The 16,814-nt window shown below is 42.2% G+C and overlaps 2 protein-coding genes across 3 annotated transcripts in view; both read right to left on the bottom strand.

Annotated features, from left to right (window-relative positions):
• Window positions 1–1,388: 1,388 nt before the first annotated feature.
• slc25a10b (solute carrier family 25 member 10b) lies at window positions 1,389–13,371 on the bottom strand. The gene is made up of 11 exons (XM_066661351.1): window positions 13,062–13,371; window positions 6,816–6,935; window positions 6,392–6,500; window positions 6,252–6,300; window positions 6,036–6,077; window positions 5,328–5,371; window positions 5,174–5,244; window positions 4,977–5,069; window positions 4,618–4,695; window positions 4,054–4,110; window positions 1,389–3,951 (listed from the first exon to the last, which is right to left on the bottom strand). The coding sequence occupies exons 1-11, from the start codon at window positions 13,149–13,151 to the stop codon at window positions 3,850–3,852; spliced, it is 855 nt and encodes a 284-aa protein (XP_066517448.1). The 5' UTR covers window positions 13,152–13,371; the 3' UTR covers window positions 1,389–3,849.
• Window positions 13,372–15,912: 2,541 nt separating this feature from the next.
• Window positions 15,913–16,814, bottom strand: part of cldn31 (claudin 31) — a 2,824-nt gene continuing 1,922 nt past the window's right edge. For both annotated transcript variants that reach the window (XM_066662096.1, XM_066662095.1), the window contains exon 3: window positions 15,913–16,814. This exon is cut by the window's right edge and continues 28 nt beyond it. In XM_066662096.1, coding sequence (XP_066518193.1) covers window positions 16,093–16,749 — 657 coding nt within the window. In that variant the 5' untranslated portion in view covers window positions 16,750–16,814 and the 3' untranslated portion in view covers window positions 15,913–16,092.

Below are 16,814 nucleotides of genomic sequence, written 5' to 3'. Positions count from 1 at the left end.
TAAAATAAATCACCTGTGAAAATAAATATTTTTTTTTCTGTAAGATTTAAAACTTTCCACTGCAATATAATACACAAAGTCATTGGTTAAAATAATAATAATAACAATAACACCATAAAAATTCAATAAAAAAAAAGCCCAATGACAGAAATATAGAAGGTTTCTGTTCAGTCACGTAAAGGACCTTGAGTTAATGGATTCAACCCACATTTAAGAACAAGAACGAGTTCCAGAAAGAGGGGAAGAGCGCCTCCACCTGGTCACAGTGTAGAGAAATGGCCACAGCCTATTATTACTTTGGTAAAGAACAATCCAAATGTGTTCAGCTGTTATTGTTTCCTGCAGCTTATAATTGTATTTCATAAAGGTCATATTCCTAACAATACAAACAATAAACATCATTGTGTGTAAACACCCCTCTGTAGTCTCCTGCAGTCGTCTCCAAACAGAACACTCCATTGTGTTAATGAAAGGGCTGTGATTCACAAACAGAACCCTGCTGAGCACCAGTCCATTCACTGCCCTTTAACATTCAGTTCCTTCAATGAAAATCACTGGCCTGTGTGTGTGAATATGAAACACATTCCAAATATTAAACACATTAAAAAAATATTAATTCCCAAATTAATCCAAACTAAACCGAGGTCAACACTCTTCTCCCAGAATCCCCTGCTCCGTCCAGTTCACCACTAGAAGCTCTTATTAATCCCACATCTAGTTCTACAGCTCACAGCACATTCACTGCAGCTGCAGAACACACACTCTCACACAACATCTGGTTGAAAAGTTCATTCACTAAAGCTGCATTACATCATCTACAAACATGTGGAGCAAAATTACAGAAAAATGCACCTGTCCACACCGTTTCATACTGAGACAGTCCTGAGGAATGTCCTCATTCTTATACTGCGTAAAAAAAAACTGGCCAAAAAACACATTAAGAAGGGAGCAGTTCTTTGCGCAGTGTGCGCAAAGCTGTCATCAAGCAACAGCGGACTACTTTGAAGAGTCTAAAGTATAAAATATATCCTGGCTTGTTTAACATTTTTTTTGTTTACTACATAATTACATTCATAGATTTAAATGTCTTCCACATTCATTTACAAGATTAAATTTTTTTTAAAATTTGAATGAGGTGTGTCCAAACTTTTGACTGGTACTGTACATTCACACGTGGAAAAAGGCCCAAAACATAGTAAACCCTCCCTGAGTGGGTGTATCCAAACCAATCCTGTACCTCCAGTATGAACTGGGACTAATCTGTAGGAATTTCAAATAAAATCACAAATATTTAACAGATATAAATGAACATGCTGTGTTTCTAATAAGTGTATTATACAGAAAGAAGCTCCAGTAAAATAAACACAGTATGAATTTATAATCAGTTTTATTTTAAGGAAGGAGTTCTAATAAAATTAACAACCAAATCTAATTTGTAGTAAAATAAACATCCAGAAAGACTTTCTACAGACACTCAACGGTACCGTAGCCTTTGTACTTTTCAGTTATGAAAACAACAGTGGAGTTAAAGTGTGGAACTGTTTTTGAAGAAAATCTCTTCATAGAGAAAAGTAACAAAACTGGTCCTTTTTTATTGAGGAGGGAAGAAAAAAAAAAAAAAAAAAAAACACCAAGGGCAGTGCACCCAAACTTTTGCACTGCCAGTGAATACAGCTCAGTGAGTTAAAACACACAGCAGACGACATGGAGGGGTGTGTGTGTGTGTGCAATTTACCAAGATAAATGACACTGTTTCCCTTAAAATACAGTAAACATGTTTTATACAAGAACTCCTCTCCCAGTGTGTTCCCTAAACCACATTCAATCTCCTCATCATCAAACCCAGCCCAAAATAAACACACCTCCACACACACTCCATTCTTCTGGGGTCTTGGGCCAGTACCACCCAATTATACGGCAAATTGAATCCTGAAAACAAGCTATTCCCGTAAATACACATTATACAAAATAAAAGTACCTTAATAGAACAAGGTGGTTATGTTTAATGTGTGTGTGTGTGTACATTATAGAGCACCATAAAAAAGGCTGGGTGTCCATTTGGTTTCTCAAAATTAGCCCCATTTCTGAGCGGAAAGAGATACTTCTAATAAAATGAGATAATAACAGCAGCAAAAAAAAAAAAAAGGGAAATGGGCCGCTGCTGTTGTGCAGTTAATGAACTGACCCCAAAACAGTGATTAACCCGCAACATTCAAACACTCCTGCCTTAAAAATGATCTCGTAAAGTCACTGACCTCGTGTCCAACCTGCTGCTCTACTTCACTAACAGACCGCTGTAAAATCAAAGCTGCTGTACAAAGGTGTGCGTGTCCCAAATCAGCCATGGATTCACTGCTCCCTTGGCTTTCAGTGAGTGTGCACTATAGAGTGAAGAACAGGCAGCGAGGAATACATTTCTCTGTCAGTGAAGGGAAGGGGAATTTCACGTTTTCCAGTAGTCTAGTGAACGTCAGAAATCTGAGTTTGATTAGGCGCCATGCTTCAAACCAGCTAATGCTAACGCTACGTCTACTAGAGGAACATCCCCACCACAATCCACACACCCTTATTCTCTAGGACTAAGCCACAGAGTGTTAGGAGCTGCAGGATGTTCCCCCACAAACACAAATGGACTGGGAGCTCATCTAGCCAGAAACCTACAGGACCTCAGTGTTCTGAGACTCCGGGGGGCGCTGTGTTAGTTAGTAATAAGGGCTGGGGAATGGTGATGTACTCCTCTATTCTGCCGTACTCGTGCAGTGTTTTTAAATCTGAAGGAAATAATGAGAGGTAGAAAAATTCAAAGCATCACAAAAATTAAATGTGTACAAATGTTTTTGTTTGTCTCAGTAGTGACCTGCAAAAACACAATCAGGAATTTTAAAAGTTATTTCACATACGTACAATCAGAAGCAACATTAGTGACAATCACGGTTTGTTGATTTTCGTAGTTAAAAAAGATAACTTGCCTAGCTATAGGTCTCTATTTGAAATTGTGTTAATTAATAACTATTTATAGTGATGAAACTACATTTCTATGAGCCAATTGCAAAAAGACAGCAGTAATTGTGGCCAAATCTTAGGATTAATAAGCAACTTCAGTCTTTCTGAAGGAACGGTCTGCTAACAAATATGCAGCCCCCCGGACCCTGAAAAACCCAAAATCAAACTGAGATGAGCTCCTCTGGTGAGGAAAACTCCAATGTGCAGGAACAGGGAGGCCTTGCCCTTAAGCGGGGGAACACCTCACACCCTGAGGGACCAGAACACAGGCCCAAGAAACCAACCCGCCAGATGGACTGCGTGAACCAGGTCCAGTTCAGCACCAGGGACAGATGTTCTGAACAAACTCGTCTCGTCTCTTATGGGGTCCGGGGGCTGGAATCTACGGTACGTATTGGTTGTGTGAAATTTCAAGCTTTCAAAGTGCTTTTAGGCCAGATGTTTACAGGGTGAAAGATACAGGAATGATCTGTCTGTCTCTCTCCATCTGTACAAGCAAAAGTTTGGACACTGCCAGTCAAACAACACTGGAATATTGATTTTATAAGATAATATTTAAATTTGGTGTCGACAAAATCAAAACACATGTCATGTGACCAGAAGTGTCCAAAATGTTGCCTGCACTTTATCACTCTGTCGAGATTCATACTGCAAGTGTAGTAATGTAGAGCTGTAAGACTGTGAAAGTGATTTTGGCTGCGTAACGTGTGTGTAGTGTGTGTGTGTGTGTGTGTGTGAGACAGAGTGACATGGCACGTTGGGTCCAGTTCCAGTTCAGTCCTGACTCTGCAGCTTGGTGCTGAAGTTGGGTCATCAGCATTGGCAGTAATAGGTCAAAGGTCAGAATCAGCTGACCACTCTGATCCCAAAGTACTTCCTCAGCTGCTCCAGGAAAACGAAGGTGAGGACCGTGTGAGGAATCAATCGGATGCCAGCAGGAACCAAACCCTGCAAAATGATTGGAGGAAAATTGAGCAGACGCTTCCAGACAGTTCCCAAAACAGACTGCAGTGCAGCATAGGTGCCCTGTAATGTTTAGTATGTGTGTACCTTGTAGAAGGCCAGTGGTCCTAGCTTGGCAGTTTCTGTTAGACAATGTAAGACTCCCTATGACACAAACACAAAACCACAGAATAAACGTCATTATCACATTCTCAGAGGCTCTGCCCACACTGCCCCCAAGTGTCTGATGTGCACTGTGCACTAAGGCAGTCCCACAACTGTGGTTCTGTGGGTACACACTTATGTATGTGTAAGCACTTATGTAAGCACACTGTACGTGCTTCTGTAAGGTGCTTTGTTTCCTCTGGGTGTGTTTTTGTTGCAGCACAGTGGCCTGCCTGTTTAAATCAGACAAAAATAACTAAATATTTTGGACGTCGGATAGATGGCCCTTTCCTCTCCATGCAGCCGGGTCTTAGCCGACGTCTGGCTCGTAAATCTACATAATGTTTACAAGCTGCGACGGGCCACACGGCATCACTTCAGAGAGCAGCCACAGTACATCTGCTCATAATCAGACAGTGACATTACACTCCATACAAACACCACAGCTCACTCACGTATTCAGTGGAAGAACAGAGAGATGAGAGAGAAAAACAGACTGATACTCACCCTATACTCTCCTTTAGAGTTCATTAGCCTGGTCTTCAGCACATCCAGCGGCTGACAGAGGAACGTGGCACAGCCCCCCTTAGAGACAACAAAATTATTACACATTATTATTTTATTTATTTATGATAAAGTAAGACAGAAAACTAAAGAAAATACATGTATTGTAAATGCATTTAATCTTCACTACAATCTGTACCATTAGAGCAAGGTGTAAGACACAAATGTCACCGCTAGAGCGTGCTATAACACCTCACATATAGATGGAGTTGTAATATACATATAATCACCTCTAGAGGAAGCATAAGTGTCACACGCTTTCTGAAAACGATGAAATAAATCGAGCACATGAAAATACTCACAGCGATGAAACTGGAGAGGAAGTGAGTGAGGATGTTATCTCCCATCAGTCCTGTGCCCAGGACCAGCTGCTTCGCCTGGTCGTAACAAGCCAACTACACACACACACACACACACACACACACAAAGATGTTAGGTTACACTGTGTCATCTCAAGCCCAGGCTACATGTTCTAGCTAATACACCTCAGTCCTCTCACCTGCCCCACAGTGACCAGGGCCCCTCGACTGGACGCCATGGTGGCCCCTGAGAACAACCTCCTCGTTCCCTCTGAAAGAGAGTGACACACGGGTATCAATCAAGCACTTTCAGTTATGTTTTCTGAGTCGGAACAGAAGAGGATACACACTCACCCTCTCGCCACACTCTGAAGAGTCCGTCCAGTGCGTGTTTATAGCTGGTGAAAACAGATACACGTTAATTCAATTCTATTCACACACTTCACCTCACACTGAGTCTCTGTACACCAAGGTCAGAAGTATGCCCCAGAGGGGAAGCACTGGTCTGACACAGATCCAGCCCCCACAATCCCCCCAACGCCCGACCCTGGACGTTGAGGGACTCAGAAGCTGGAAAGAAGAGAACACTTGATGGGGGGAAACTCCAACTGGGAGATAAAAGTTGGCCTTGCCCTTAAGCGAGGTAATACCTTGCTTCCTGCAGAAACCTAATGCTCAATACTGAGTCACCGATATTTACTCTGAAGGGGTGGGATATGAACCGAATTTGCTCAGTTTGTTGAGCATTGGTCCATGACACAGAGCAAGCCTCACTTGTGTCCCACTCTGTCAAGCTGCACATTCATGGTTCACAGAGTGCGAGGCGTTCCCTGTTCCACCAGGTTCCTGAGCTCCTCATGTTCCAAGGGAGTGTGCACTGACATCAGGGCCAGTAAAGTCAGAACAGTTCACTACAGGAGCGTTTCTGTGTCTGTGTGACCCCCTCAAAGAGATTAACCCTAACACATGTCTCAGGGAGTAAACCTGCTCAGGACTGTAATCGTACATACAGCAGAGGAGTAACTGAACTTCTCTAACAACAGGCAGGAGTCTGAAACTTACTTTCTCCGGAGCTCAGGCGGCAGCTTCATGTCGTTCTGCATCCTAAATCACCACCACAACAACAACAAAATTATTATCACCAACAACAACAAACTGCAGTAATGCACTTCATTTCTGAAGAATTTTGGCAAGCAGGTTTCCCCAAACTTTTGGCTGTATGCCGCACATCAAGTAAATGGTCCGTGTGTGTGTGTGTGTGTGTGTGCACGCGCGTACCTGACATTAACCATGTCCGCGGGCGTTCCAATGAATCCTCCAGTGAACCCTAAGGAAAGATAAACAGAGATAAACCATCTGTGGTTCTCTCTCTCTCTGTGTGTGTGTGTGTGTGTGTGTGTGTGTGTGTGTGTTTATACCTCCAAATGCTCCCAGCAGCACTTTCTGATAGAAGGGCATTGGGCCCTGACTGCCCATCATGTCTCTGACCGTCTCATAGATGGCAAACCTAGTGAGAGAATATGACATCTACATACACACACACACACACACAGTTTCCATAAGGATTAAGAAATAAACCCCTGCGCCATTTAAGGTGGAGTGGAACAGTCCCCTAATACGCCCGTTGTAACTTCTAAAGCATTTAAGGTGGAATGGGAAATCTACGGCAGTGCTCCTGTGTTGTTGCTGGTTTAATTCTGGTTCATAGTGCAGGAGGGGGTACAGGGTCCAGTGCTGGGATTCTCTCATGTGCCAACACAACCACTACGGGGGCTCTGCTCTGACCCTCTGGTTTAGACCCCTCTGTAATCCACAGTATCACAAACACACACACACACACACCTGTCTGCAGAGAGAGGCACTGAGGCCGTTGTAGAGCGCCAGCACTCCGTCGTTCTTCACCACGTGCATCGCCATGCCCACCATCCTCATCTTCACCTCTTGCTGAGTCTGCAGGTGCACCTGGAGGTACACAGACATCACCATGGTGACATTCATCATCACTGTAACCACAGTAACAGCAGCCACCATCAACTCCATTATCCCTATAATTGTGTGTGTGTGTTAGGAGGTGTTTATGCTAGAATATGTATCATGAGTCACATGACTCCAGAAATTTTTTACAGGACTTTTATTCTGAAAATAACTTGTGAATCTGTTATGATAAAAAGAGGGGAGTTTTCAGGATGAATGAGGCTCAGGGAAAAAGAAACACTAGCACAACCTCCACTCCGGACACCACCCTGGACACCCACCCCCACCAGACCCACCCCACCCCACCCTTCTGGGTTCATCTGTCTGAATAAACACTGGAGAGTGAAAAAGTCTCTCATGCTGAGTCAGCACTTCATTTATCCACATCTTATCTCCTCTTATCTCACTCTCTCACGCACACACACACACAACCCCTGGACCATTCTTTTGCAAGAAGACAGACCAAACAGAGAAAGAGAGAGACTAATATCCAAACATTTTAGACAGCTTTTTTTTTTTTTTTTTTTTTTTTTTAGAGTTATTAGTGTATGTATTATTGATCTATCAGTTATTGTTACTAATGAGTACAAAGTTTGCTCCTGTCCAATCAGCTCAATTGCTCAAACATCACGGATACTGTGCTGTGGTGGGTGTGGTTTGGGGCAGAGTGGGTGGGGTACGGTGCTGTGGTGTGTGTGGTTTGGGGCAGAGTGGGTGGGGTACTGTGCTTTGGTGGGTGTGGTTTGGGACAGAGTTGGAGGGGTATTGTGCTGTGGTGTGGTTTGAGTCAGATCCCAGACCTCTCTCTAGGTGCTGATAGTGAGGAGAGAAATCAGAGACTGTGTGAGTGAAAGTGTTTGTTTTTTGATCTGCTGAGAACTCTCAGGTTAATCCAGCTCTGAAACTGAACACCTGCACTGTTACTGTGCGCACACACACAGGAGTGTAAGTAGGCCTTTGTTAGGCCCTTTCCCAGACTGATACTGAACTAGAAAGAACAGTGGTCTCACACAGTGAGAGTCTGTCCTTCTCCAGGACAGGTCTGTTACAGGACTGGACCACATTCCCTTTTTCCTCCTCCAATATCCTGTCCTGGATTTTATTATCAATTCCAAACCTACACCTAACATCAGAAAAGTGTCCTCTTTAAAAATAACAATCAAAAAGTAACAGACTCAGATAGTGTGTGGTTCACTAATTCTAATCTAATGACGCTGAGTCTGTGTGGTTCAGTGAATCATTTCCATAAACGATGGAGAGGGTACGTAAACAGAGCAGGTTTCTACCAGGACTTTGCCATTTCTTAAAGAATCATTTACTCAAATCATTGTGAAATTCAGTGATGGTTGGTTTAGTGTATAGGGTAACACTGCCAGGGTCAACAAACCATGAGATATCAATAAGACTCCTTGGGCAAGACTCCTAACAATATGTTTGCCTACCTCTAAGTCACACAAAAATACAGAATTTCTTAATTAAACCATCAAATAACTGAATCACTAAATAAAAGAATGAATGAATCACCACATGACTGTACTGGCAAATAGCCATCATCCATTTACTGAATAACCACTTTGTTAAATAACAATCAATGAATCACCAAGTAAACCAAGCAATAAATAACAGAAAAACAGAATAACTGAATCAATGAATCACCGAATAATGTAATCAGTATAATAACTGAATCATTGGCCATAGAACCATAACTGAATCCCTGGCCAAAAAATGTTTGACTCAATCACTGGCCAAAAAACCATAACTGAATCACTGGCCAAAGAACCGTGCCTCAGTCACTGCCCAAGAGAACTGTAACTGAATCACTGGCCAAAGAACCATGACTGAATCACACTGGTGTGAGCTGAGAGCTTTTATCAACCTGATAAAGCAATGCTTTCCTCTAATTACACTGCTGCTAATGTAATGAGCCATTGTCTCACTCCCCTGTGTATATATTACTCTCTCTCTCTCTTTCACACACGCATGCACACACACTCCCACACTGAATTCAGGTCCATAAATATGTGTGAGGATTTAAATGCTCAGTAAGCTTCAAATATGTGTGAAATTAGCCTCATAGCTCCAGTACAACACTACAGTAGAGTAGAAAATCACATGAAGATAATAAACATGTCTTGGCAGTCAACCATGAAAGTGTGTGCTGATCTAATCATGAGATTAGCATGATGCTAATGTGAGGCATCCATTATGTTTTAACAACATTAGCCTCACACATGCAACATGTATTGGCCAACTATCTATATTTGATGAAATGTTATTAAAAAACCACTGGTAACTGTTTTAAAGGCTATTGTGGAACCCTCTGTAAATAAAAAAGTGAAATCTAATCAAGAACAAAGATTAGCAAAACGTTCTCATTTCTTTATCATCAGTGAGCTTTAATCTGTGTTCTCAGAGAACCCAGTCAGGCTACAACAAACACAAAGATAACCTTCTACTTCGATGCTAAAAAACCTATCCAGCAAAAATCTATACAGTTTATGCTAATACACTATTACACACTAACTGAAATAAATGTAATGTAGAGGTACACTGCTGTTTATCGAAGGCCCTAAGAGAGTAAATGTCTCTGTGATGGGACAGTAGGGGTCTTAAAGTCCAGTTGTGTACACTGAAGGTTCATTACCTTCTGTTCTCCAGAGGAAGAGAGAAATATCTGTATGTTTTATTAAGAGAACTGTTTAAAATAGAAAAAAAAAATACATAAATAAATGTGGAGTTCAAATGGGATCCAAGATCAAGTGTTCAGTAGTGATAACACTACCAGGGTGAAATGGACCGAAGCAACAGTAAAAATATAGCTTTATATTTGTTAATGTAGATGTATGTTACTTGTCCTGAACGGTTATGTAGGTGTCTTGTAGCTTTAAGGGCAAACCCCCTCATAAAACCGCCTTGTAACTCACTCACTCGTGTTTAGCACCTGTTCCACAAAGAGGTGCTGCTCAGTGCTTCACATCAAATCCACCGTGTCCTTGTTTCTGAAGTTTAATTTTCTACAAACACAGCAGCTGTTCTTTTACACAATATTTATGAAGAACACACCCATTATATGAACTTCCTTTGAAACTGAAGAAGGTTTCTGTGTTTGTCTATTCTGAGATACTAATCTGGTGATACAAGTTTTTCTTTTGGATAATGACCAAAAAAGCCGATTACACAGAGATAGCAGGGAGCGAGCCCGCACACACACACATCAAAATCATGACTGTGCTAGATCATCCTGACTAGTGCGAATGACAACAATGATGCTGTATACCTGCATTCCTGAATAGACAACACATGGGAGACATGTTTAACACTTTAACCCATGTGCCCTGATCCTGAAGAACTCAAAGCCTCTTTAAAAACACTCAGCACTGCTTTATCAGTGCAACCTTTAACACGCATTACTACTTTCACAAAAACTGCTTATTAAGCATGAGTTTGACTTGAGGTCCTCCATCACAGTATTCACCATTAACATGAGCTCATATGTGTGTGTGTGTGTGTGTGTGAGAGAGAGAGTATAAACAGATACAGGTTTCTTAAGATACACCTTAAAAAATTATTCAGTGACAAATCAAGACTCAGTCACGCTCCACAATAACGTACCGTCTTAAAGTAAATAAACAGTAGCTCTTACATGTAACGATCAGACAATAAAGTAGTTCAAGTTTCAGCTTACATGTGTAAATAAATTCAGTCAGTGCACATTTATTCAAATATTATTTTGAAACTAACATATGAAGCCATTTTGAGATGTATTTACAAAGGCTGCTTGGGTGACTGTTGTGTTTGTTAGCAACATTAGCATTATAACTTAAACCATATAAAGTATCAATGGTGCCCTGGATTTCACACAGGGCACGTTTTCTGTTTAGAATTTATTTTCTCAAAAGACCACATTCAGAAATGAAGAGCAATTGTGAAACAATGTGAATTTAAATAACCTGACCACCCTCTGAAACATCCCCCTGTGTAAAGGATGGCTGGAAGTGGAGACACAGGTTTATTCAACCTGTGATGGCACACCAGGGCATTAGCACTGACACGTACAGACACGTACAGCCCTGTGCATACACGTGCATAAACATACACCAGCTGGATATAATAGGACACACACACACACACACACACACTTCCAATAAAAACTCTAACACTCATGCTGTGTCTCTGTGAACCTCTTGCTACACAACACACGTCCTTCTGAGCAAGCCACGACCCAATGACCTTTAACACCTTCCACAGCAGGGGAAATCAGCAGTGTGTGTGCGTGTGTGTGTGCGTGGTTAAGGCCTAAATGGAGACCACAAAACCCTGTAATTAGGACCACATGATTAAAAGCAGTCCTCAGTAGAACTCTCACACACATCCACTTCACCTGCTGCAGCCCCTGATGTAACATGTGATTTAAGGTGGACATGCATACCTCCTTAAATTTAGACACTTTCAAACTTAGATGAGACCTGGTCTTGTTTTTTTTGTTTTCTCAGATCATCCTCCTTTATGTAAGCCCTTGTGTTACACGTCTACACTAGCTGGAGGTAAGGATGGGCGTGAGGAACAGTGGAACGGTGTTCTCTGGATTGATAAAGCCTAAGGGATGGACTGGTGTTTATGACAGTACTGAGCTGCTTGTGGCGGAACACCATCAAACCCTCACAGCAACGTTCTGGGATGATCAAGTAATTACTATACAGCGAACATGGGGGATTTTTCCAATAAAGTGGCCAGCATCCCTAACAGGCTTTTACTAGGACTGGTAGGTGAGTCCATTCCACCTTAAACAGTGCAGACATTTCTGTTGCAGGGGGTTTTCTACTGCACCATTTAAGGTGGACTGAGGAATTAGAGCAAGACTCCGCCTTCAGCCTTCTGGGATCCACATCTTTCACCAAGTTCAAGAAAGTAACTTCTGCACCATTTAAGGTGGACTGGAGAGTTCCAATAACATTCAACCTGTAGTTACTCTCCATTTCCATTGCACAATTGAACTTACACAAGCCCTGAGAAAGTAACTGTTGCACCACTACGGCGGATTGGATCATTGCAATTACAGTCATCCTGCAGTTACTCTCCATTTGCATTTAAGGTGGAATAGACAATTCCAACCAAAAAAAAAAAAAATTCTGATGCAACCCTTCCATTTATTGGGCCTGGGGCGGGCACTAGGAGGAGCACACGGACCAGTGCAACACACACACACACACAGGTGTGAGTGACCCCTGAATGGTATGGACAAATATACCACACTGCATTTACAGAGCCATGCGTATAGACACACACACACACACACATTCCTGGAGTGTATAATGGGTCACACGCTTCACAACAGTCTCCAAACAGAACACACAAACAATATACATAAGCTATAAGTGGTGTCTGTATTTAATAAAGTAAATGATATACCAATTAAATTAGACTGAATATATACAATAACAATCTACCTGGAGTCCTCTGCCTCCCTCAACTTACACTAGGTCCAAAAAAGTAACTACAGTACCATTTAAGGTGGACTAGGGAATTACAATAACATTCTAGCTGTAGCATAATGCCCTAGGTCCAAGTAATCCACTGCTGCACCACTTAAGGTGGACTTCTAAGGAGCGCTAGAGGTAATTGCTTCACCATTTAAGGTGGACTGGAGAATTCCAGTAACGGTGTACCTGTTCCCCAAAGAGTAATTGATGCACCATTTAAGGTGGACTGGGGGGGGTTCCTGTGAGAAACTACCTGAATTCCACTCATCTTTCACAAAGTCCAATAATGTAACTCTGGGACTGTAAATGCTGCAACATTTAAGGTGGACCGGAGAATTCCAGTAACACACTATTGGGCCCCCTCATCTGTCACAAGGTTCAATAAAGTAACTGCCGCACCATTTAAAGTCGACTGGGGAATTCCAGTAACAGTCTACCTGGGCCCCCAGAAAGTACATGCTGCAAAATTTAAGGTGGAATGGAGGATTCCATTGAGAAACCACCTGTCTTCGTGAGCACTCGTCGTTCACTAAGTCCTAGAGAGTTACTGTCAGTATGTAACAGCCGCCTCATTTAAGGTGGACCGGAAAATTCCGGTCAGAACTCTACTTCAGCAGCTTCCTTAACCTCTCACCTTCACGAGGTCCAACGGATGCGTACAGCACGCGGCTCCACATGATGCGATGCCCCCGAAATACCAGCGCGAGATCCTCTTCTCCGACATGGTGACTTGAGAGAGAGAGAGAAAACAAGCAGACAGACAGTCAGACAGAGAGAGGTGTAGCCTACAGCTCCTCGTTAGTCTTCAGTCTCGTGCACTGCGACTCGCATTGCGTTACTCCGAGTGTATCCAAAGTCCACAGACGACCAATTAGTGTCGCGCGCTCAGGATCTGCCTCTAAACGCGGTGTCCACCCCGCATTCCCGGTCACTTCATCCCGCATCCCACCCGTTCTCCGGCAGAGCTCCGCCTCTTCCGCACGAGACTTCTTTACGTCACTGAGGGTCGATACCATTGTACTTGGGACACACACACATACGGGTCATGTGGTCTGACCAACTGACCAGCAATGAATTAGGTAAAGGCTACAGATGGACTTTACTTAGATAAAGATTAATCGGTCTAGTGGACAATATAGTTGTTTACAAAACTGGCCAGTGAATGTCCTCAGAGTGTTTCTGATAAAGTGGCCAGAGAGAGGAAGGGGGTGTTTCTGATAATGTGGCCAGTGAGTAGACAGTTGTCTTTTCTAAGATGTGGCTTTTGTAAACTGACTAACCAGAGTTCAATTTAAAAATGATGACAAAATATATTCGCTGATGACCTTTTTTCTGCATCTAAAAACAAATCTAGGACTAAATAAAAATAATCATGTGAAGACGTTAATTATGATGAAATGTTGCTCACATCTCGATAATAAATAAAAATGAAATGATAATGTGAAGGACTGGTAACTGACCTGTTATTTCTAATTTGAAAACGAAATATAAACAGAGAAATGATCTGTTTGCTGCTGCAGAAACGCCTGCTGCTGTGTCACAAATCACGGATGAGAACAAGGGTCTCCTTTAGGTGTGTGAGGAAATTTTGGTTTAAAAATTTGAGTTGACTCTATTTCTAACTTAAAAACCCTTCATTCTTCCTCACAGTCCATCCCACACTCTTAAACATGAAGGTGCTACAAACGGTTCTTTGAGCGCTGCCACAGAAGAACCACTCTGAGCAATAGTTAATGGAGATGAGTCGACTCCCAAAGAATCGATTCTTTGAGCGTCTGGGATTTGCTTAAATTTGTAGTAAATAATATCTCTAAAATAGTGAAGCCATTAAAAATACATCACTAAAATTAGGTTAAACACTTTTATAATGTAGTGGACTAAAACTAGACTATAATTACTTTAGTTTTCATCACCTAAATTAAACTAAATCTAATAAAAAGTTATTTACTTAAAGTGACTATCACTAATACATGTTTTAGTCAGAAAATTAAGACTAAAAATAAATGAAAATGATCGCTTTCTCAGATTCAAATTCAAATAGCTTTATTGGCATGAAACCATTACAACAGGAAACAATAAAAAAGCAAACTGAAAACAGCAATGATTACAAAAGAAGTGAGAACATCAGTGAATAAAGGTAATAATTAAAATAAGATTCTAGAAGTCTCTCTCTCTCTCTCTCTCTCTCTCTCCTGAGTGAAATGGCGCCTCCGTGTGTGACTGGCTGTGTGCCAGCGCTGTCTCGCTGCAGTTACTCAGCTATTGTTTATCAGACATTTACAGAATGAAAAGTTCAGCTGCTCGGCTCCATTCATCTCTCGGAGTGAAAACAACAGTGCTGAGGCCCCCGCTGACCTTGAGACCACAGTTAGTCCAGGAATGTGTGTGAACCAGGTATAGATCACAGTGTGGGACACGCTAGTCCCCACAAGTCAGTCGTTACATAATGAGGTTTTGACACGTTGAAGCTAATGTTAGTGTAGGAGTTAATATTAGTAACAGTAGGTTTTTAATAATTATTGGTAACGTGAGGGTTAACGTAAGCGTAACTAAGTAAATATAATATGCAACTTTTTTAGAGCATGTCTCAAATTGCTTTACCACACAGCTCAATTAAATACAGAACAATAAAAACGATAATTAAGAGTAAATATGAAATGTTCCCACAATGCATGAAAACAAACATTTGTTTCCTAATGGGGACTATATATTTTTTTTCTCACAAAACACTGCACATATACTTTCACTTCACTGAATTATACAAACTGGACACAGTGGACTCATATTTACCCAGTTCTCATTTAGTGAGTGATGCCCCCATGTGGACATCTGAGTACTGCAGTGAGCTCAGAGTGACGTAACACACTGCCTGTTTGCTTTCTTACAAAAAACAAAATGTAAATAACAACTGGCAGAGCGCTTCTAAATGAAGCCCACAGTTAAGACCCTGGCCCTGTGTAACCATGGTGACGGTGTCCGTGGGCGTGTCATTACGAGTGTGGAAGTGGGTGGATCAGCATTTTTGACCCATAATTTACATTTTATTTCATAATTGTGATATCATCTCTTTCTAAATTCCACAGCACACACACAGCATTGTCCCTGGTGTGTGAATTGTGTACTGTGTATTGTTTATTGTGTACAGACTCCTGCTTCCCACACACACACACACACACACACACACATATGCAATGTGTGCACAACCCACCCACCCAATATTTTTCTTGGAAACAGTGTGTAAACACCAAGAATGTAAATAATGTGGCACACATTTTAAACATAAACACTGCAGTAAGATGAAAAAATACAAACAAATAAATAAGTAAAACTATGAGGGAGGCATTTATGAATATTGTATTTATTTAGGTCCGAACAATAAATTAAGTCATATAAAGAAATTAGAAAAGTCATACACAACAATAATGGTTATTACATTGTAATAAGTGCATAATAACAATGTACTTACTGTTTAAGCCTTTGTTTTGTAAGTAATAAGATTGAATGTTTTATTTATTGGTCTTCATCAAGTTGAAAATAAATTAGATATTAATTATCTTATCAATTAATAATGAATTATAATTAAAATGTAATCTTTTCTCTTTTTATTTCTATATATATTTTTTTAATCCAGGCAGGACAGGCAGCTGGACCACTGCAGTCCCCACTCACACATAAGCCTTGTCCGTTTTCTCCTCCGTGGCTGTTGTAGACGGCTGCGGATTACTTTTCACAACATTGGACACCGTAGGCAGGTCCCCAGTGGAGGCGGAGCCTAAGTAGAGGACAGCCCCGCCCACCAGCATCAGTAACACAGTAACCCAGCCAAGGTAGATGGCAGGTCCGAGCTCCCGTTTGAGCGGTGGTGCCACGTTGGGGTCGTAGAAATCGCGGATGACCACAATTGCCGTCCAGGAGATGGGAAAGAGGAAGATGACAGCAGAGAGGACGAAGATTGCGGCCCCGGCCCTGGCCAGTCGAGCCTTGTGCCCCGGGAGCCCCTCGAGGCAATGGGTGCACTTCAGTCCACAGACGGCGAGTGCTAAGGCCAGCGGGATGAGGGCGAGTGACAGGACGCTGAGACCCCGGCACATCTGGGCGGACCCCGAGAGAGCCAGGCCGGAATCATACACTTTACACTGGACCCTCCCCCACTGAGACAAACAGCTCATCCACAGCCCCTCCCACTGCACCTCCGACACCACCAGCTCATCCCCCGCGAACGCAGACACCCGCCACCAGGGCGCGGCGCAAACCAGGAGCCCGCCCAACCACCCCGTCAAAGCCAGAGTCAAGCCCAGGACTTGCAGACCTGTCGTTGCCATGGCAACCCGGCAACCAAATGAATGACTGTGGGCTTATGGAAGAAGACAACACGAGTCTTAAGGCA

The sequence above is a fragment of the Hoplias malabaricus genome, chromosome 2 (assembly GCF_029633855.1).
Source record: "Hoplias malabaricus isolate fHopMal1 chromosome 2, fHopMal1.hap1, whole genome shotgun sequence".
Classification (NCBI taxonomy): domain Eukaryota; kingdom Metazoa; phylum Chordata; class Actinopteri; order Characiformes; family Erythrinidae; genus Hoplias; species Hoplias malabaricus.
Note: the sequence above shows the minus strand (reverse complement) of the source record. Positions and strands in the feature narration are given on the sequence as shown.

Coding starts and splice junctions, on each gene's coding strand:
- slc25a10b (XM_066661351.1), bottom strand. CDS start 13,151: ATGTCGGAGAAGAGGATCTCGCGCTGGTATTTCGGGGGCATCGCATCA. Junction 6,501..6,815: donor GTGCCTCTCTCTGCAGACAG/GTGTGTGTGTGT, acceptor GTGTGTATGTAG/ATGTCATATTCTCTCACTAG. Junction 5,070..5,173: donor CCCTGGTCACTGTGGGGCAG/GTGAGAGGACTG, acceptor GTGTGTGTGTAG/TTGGCTTGTTACGACCAGGC.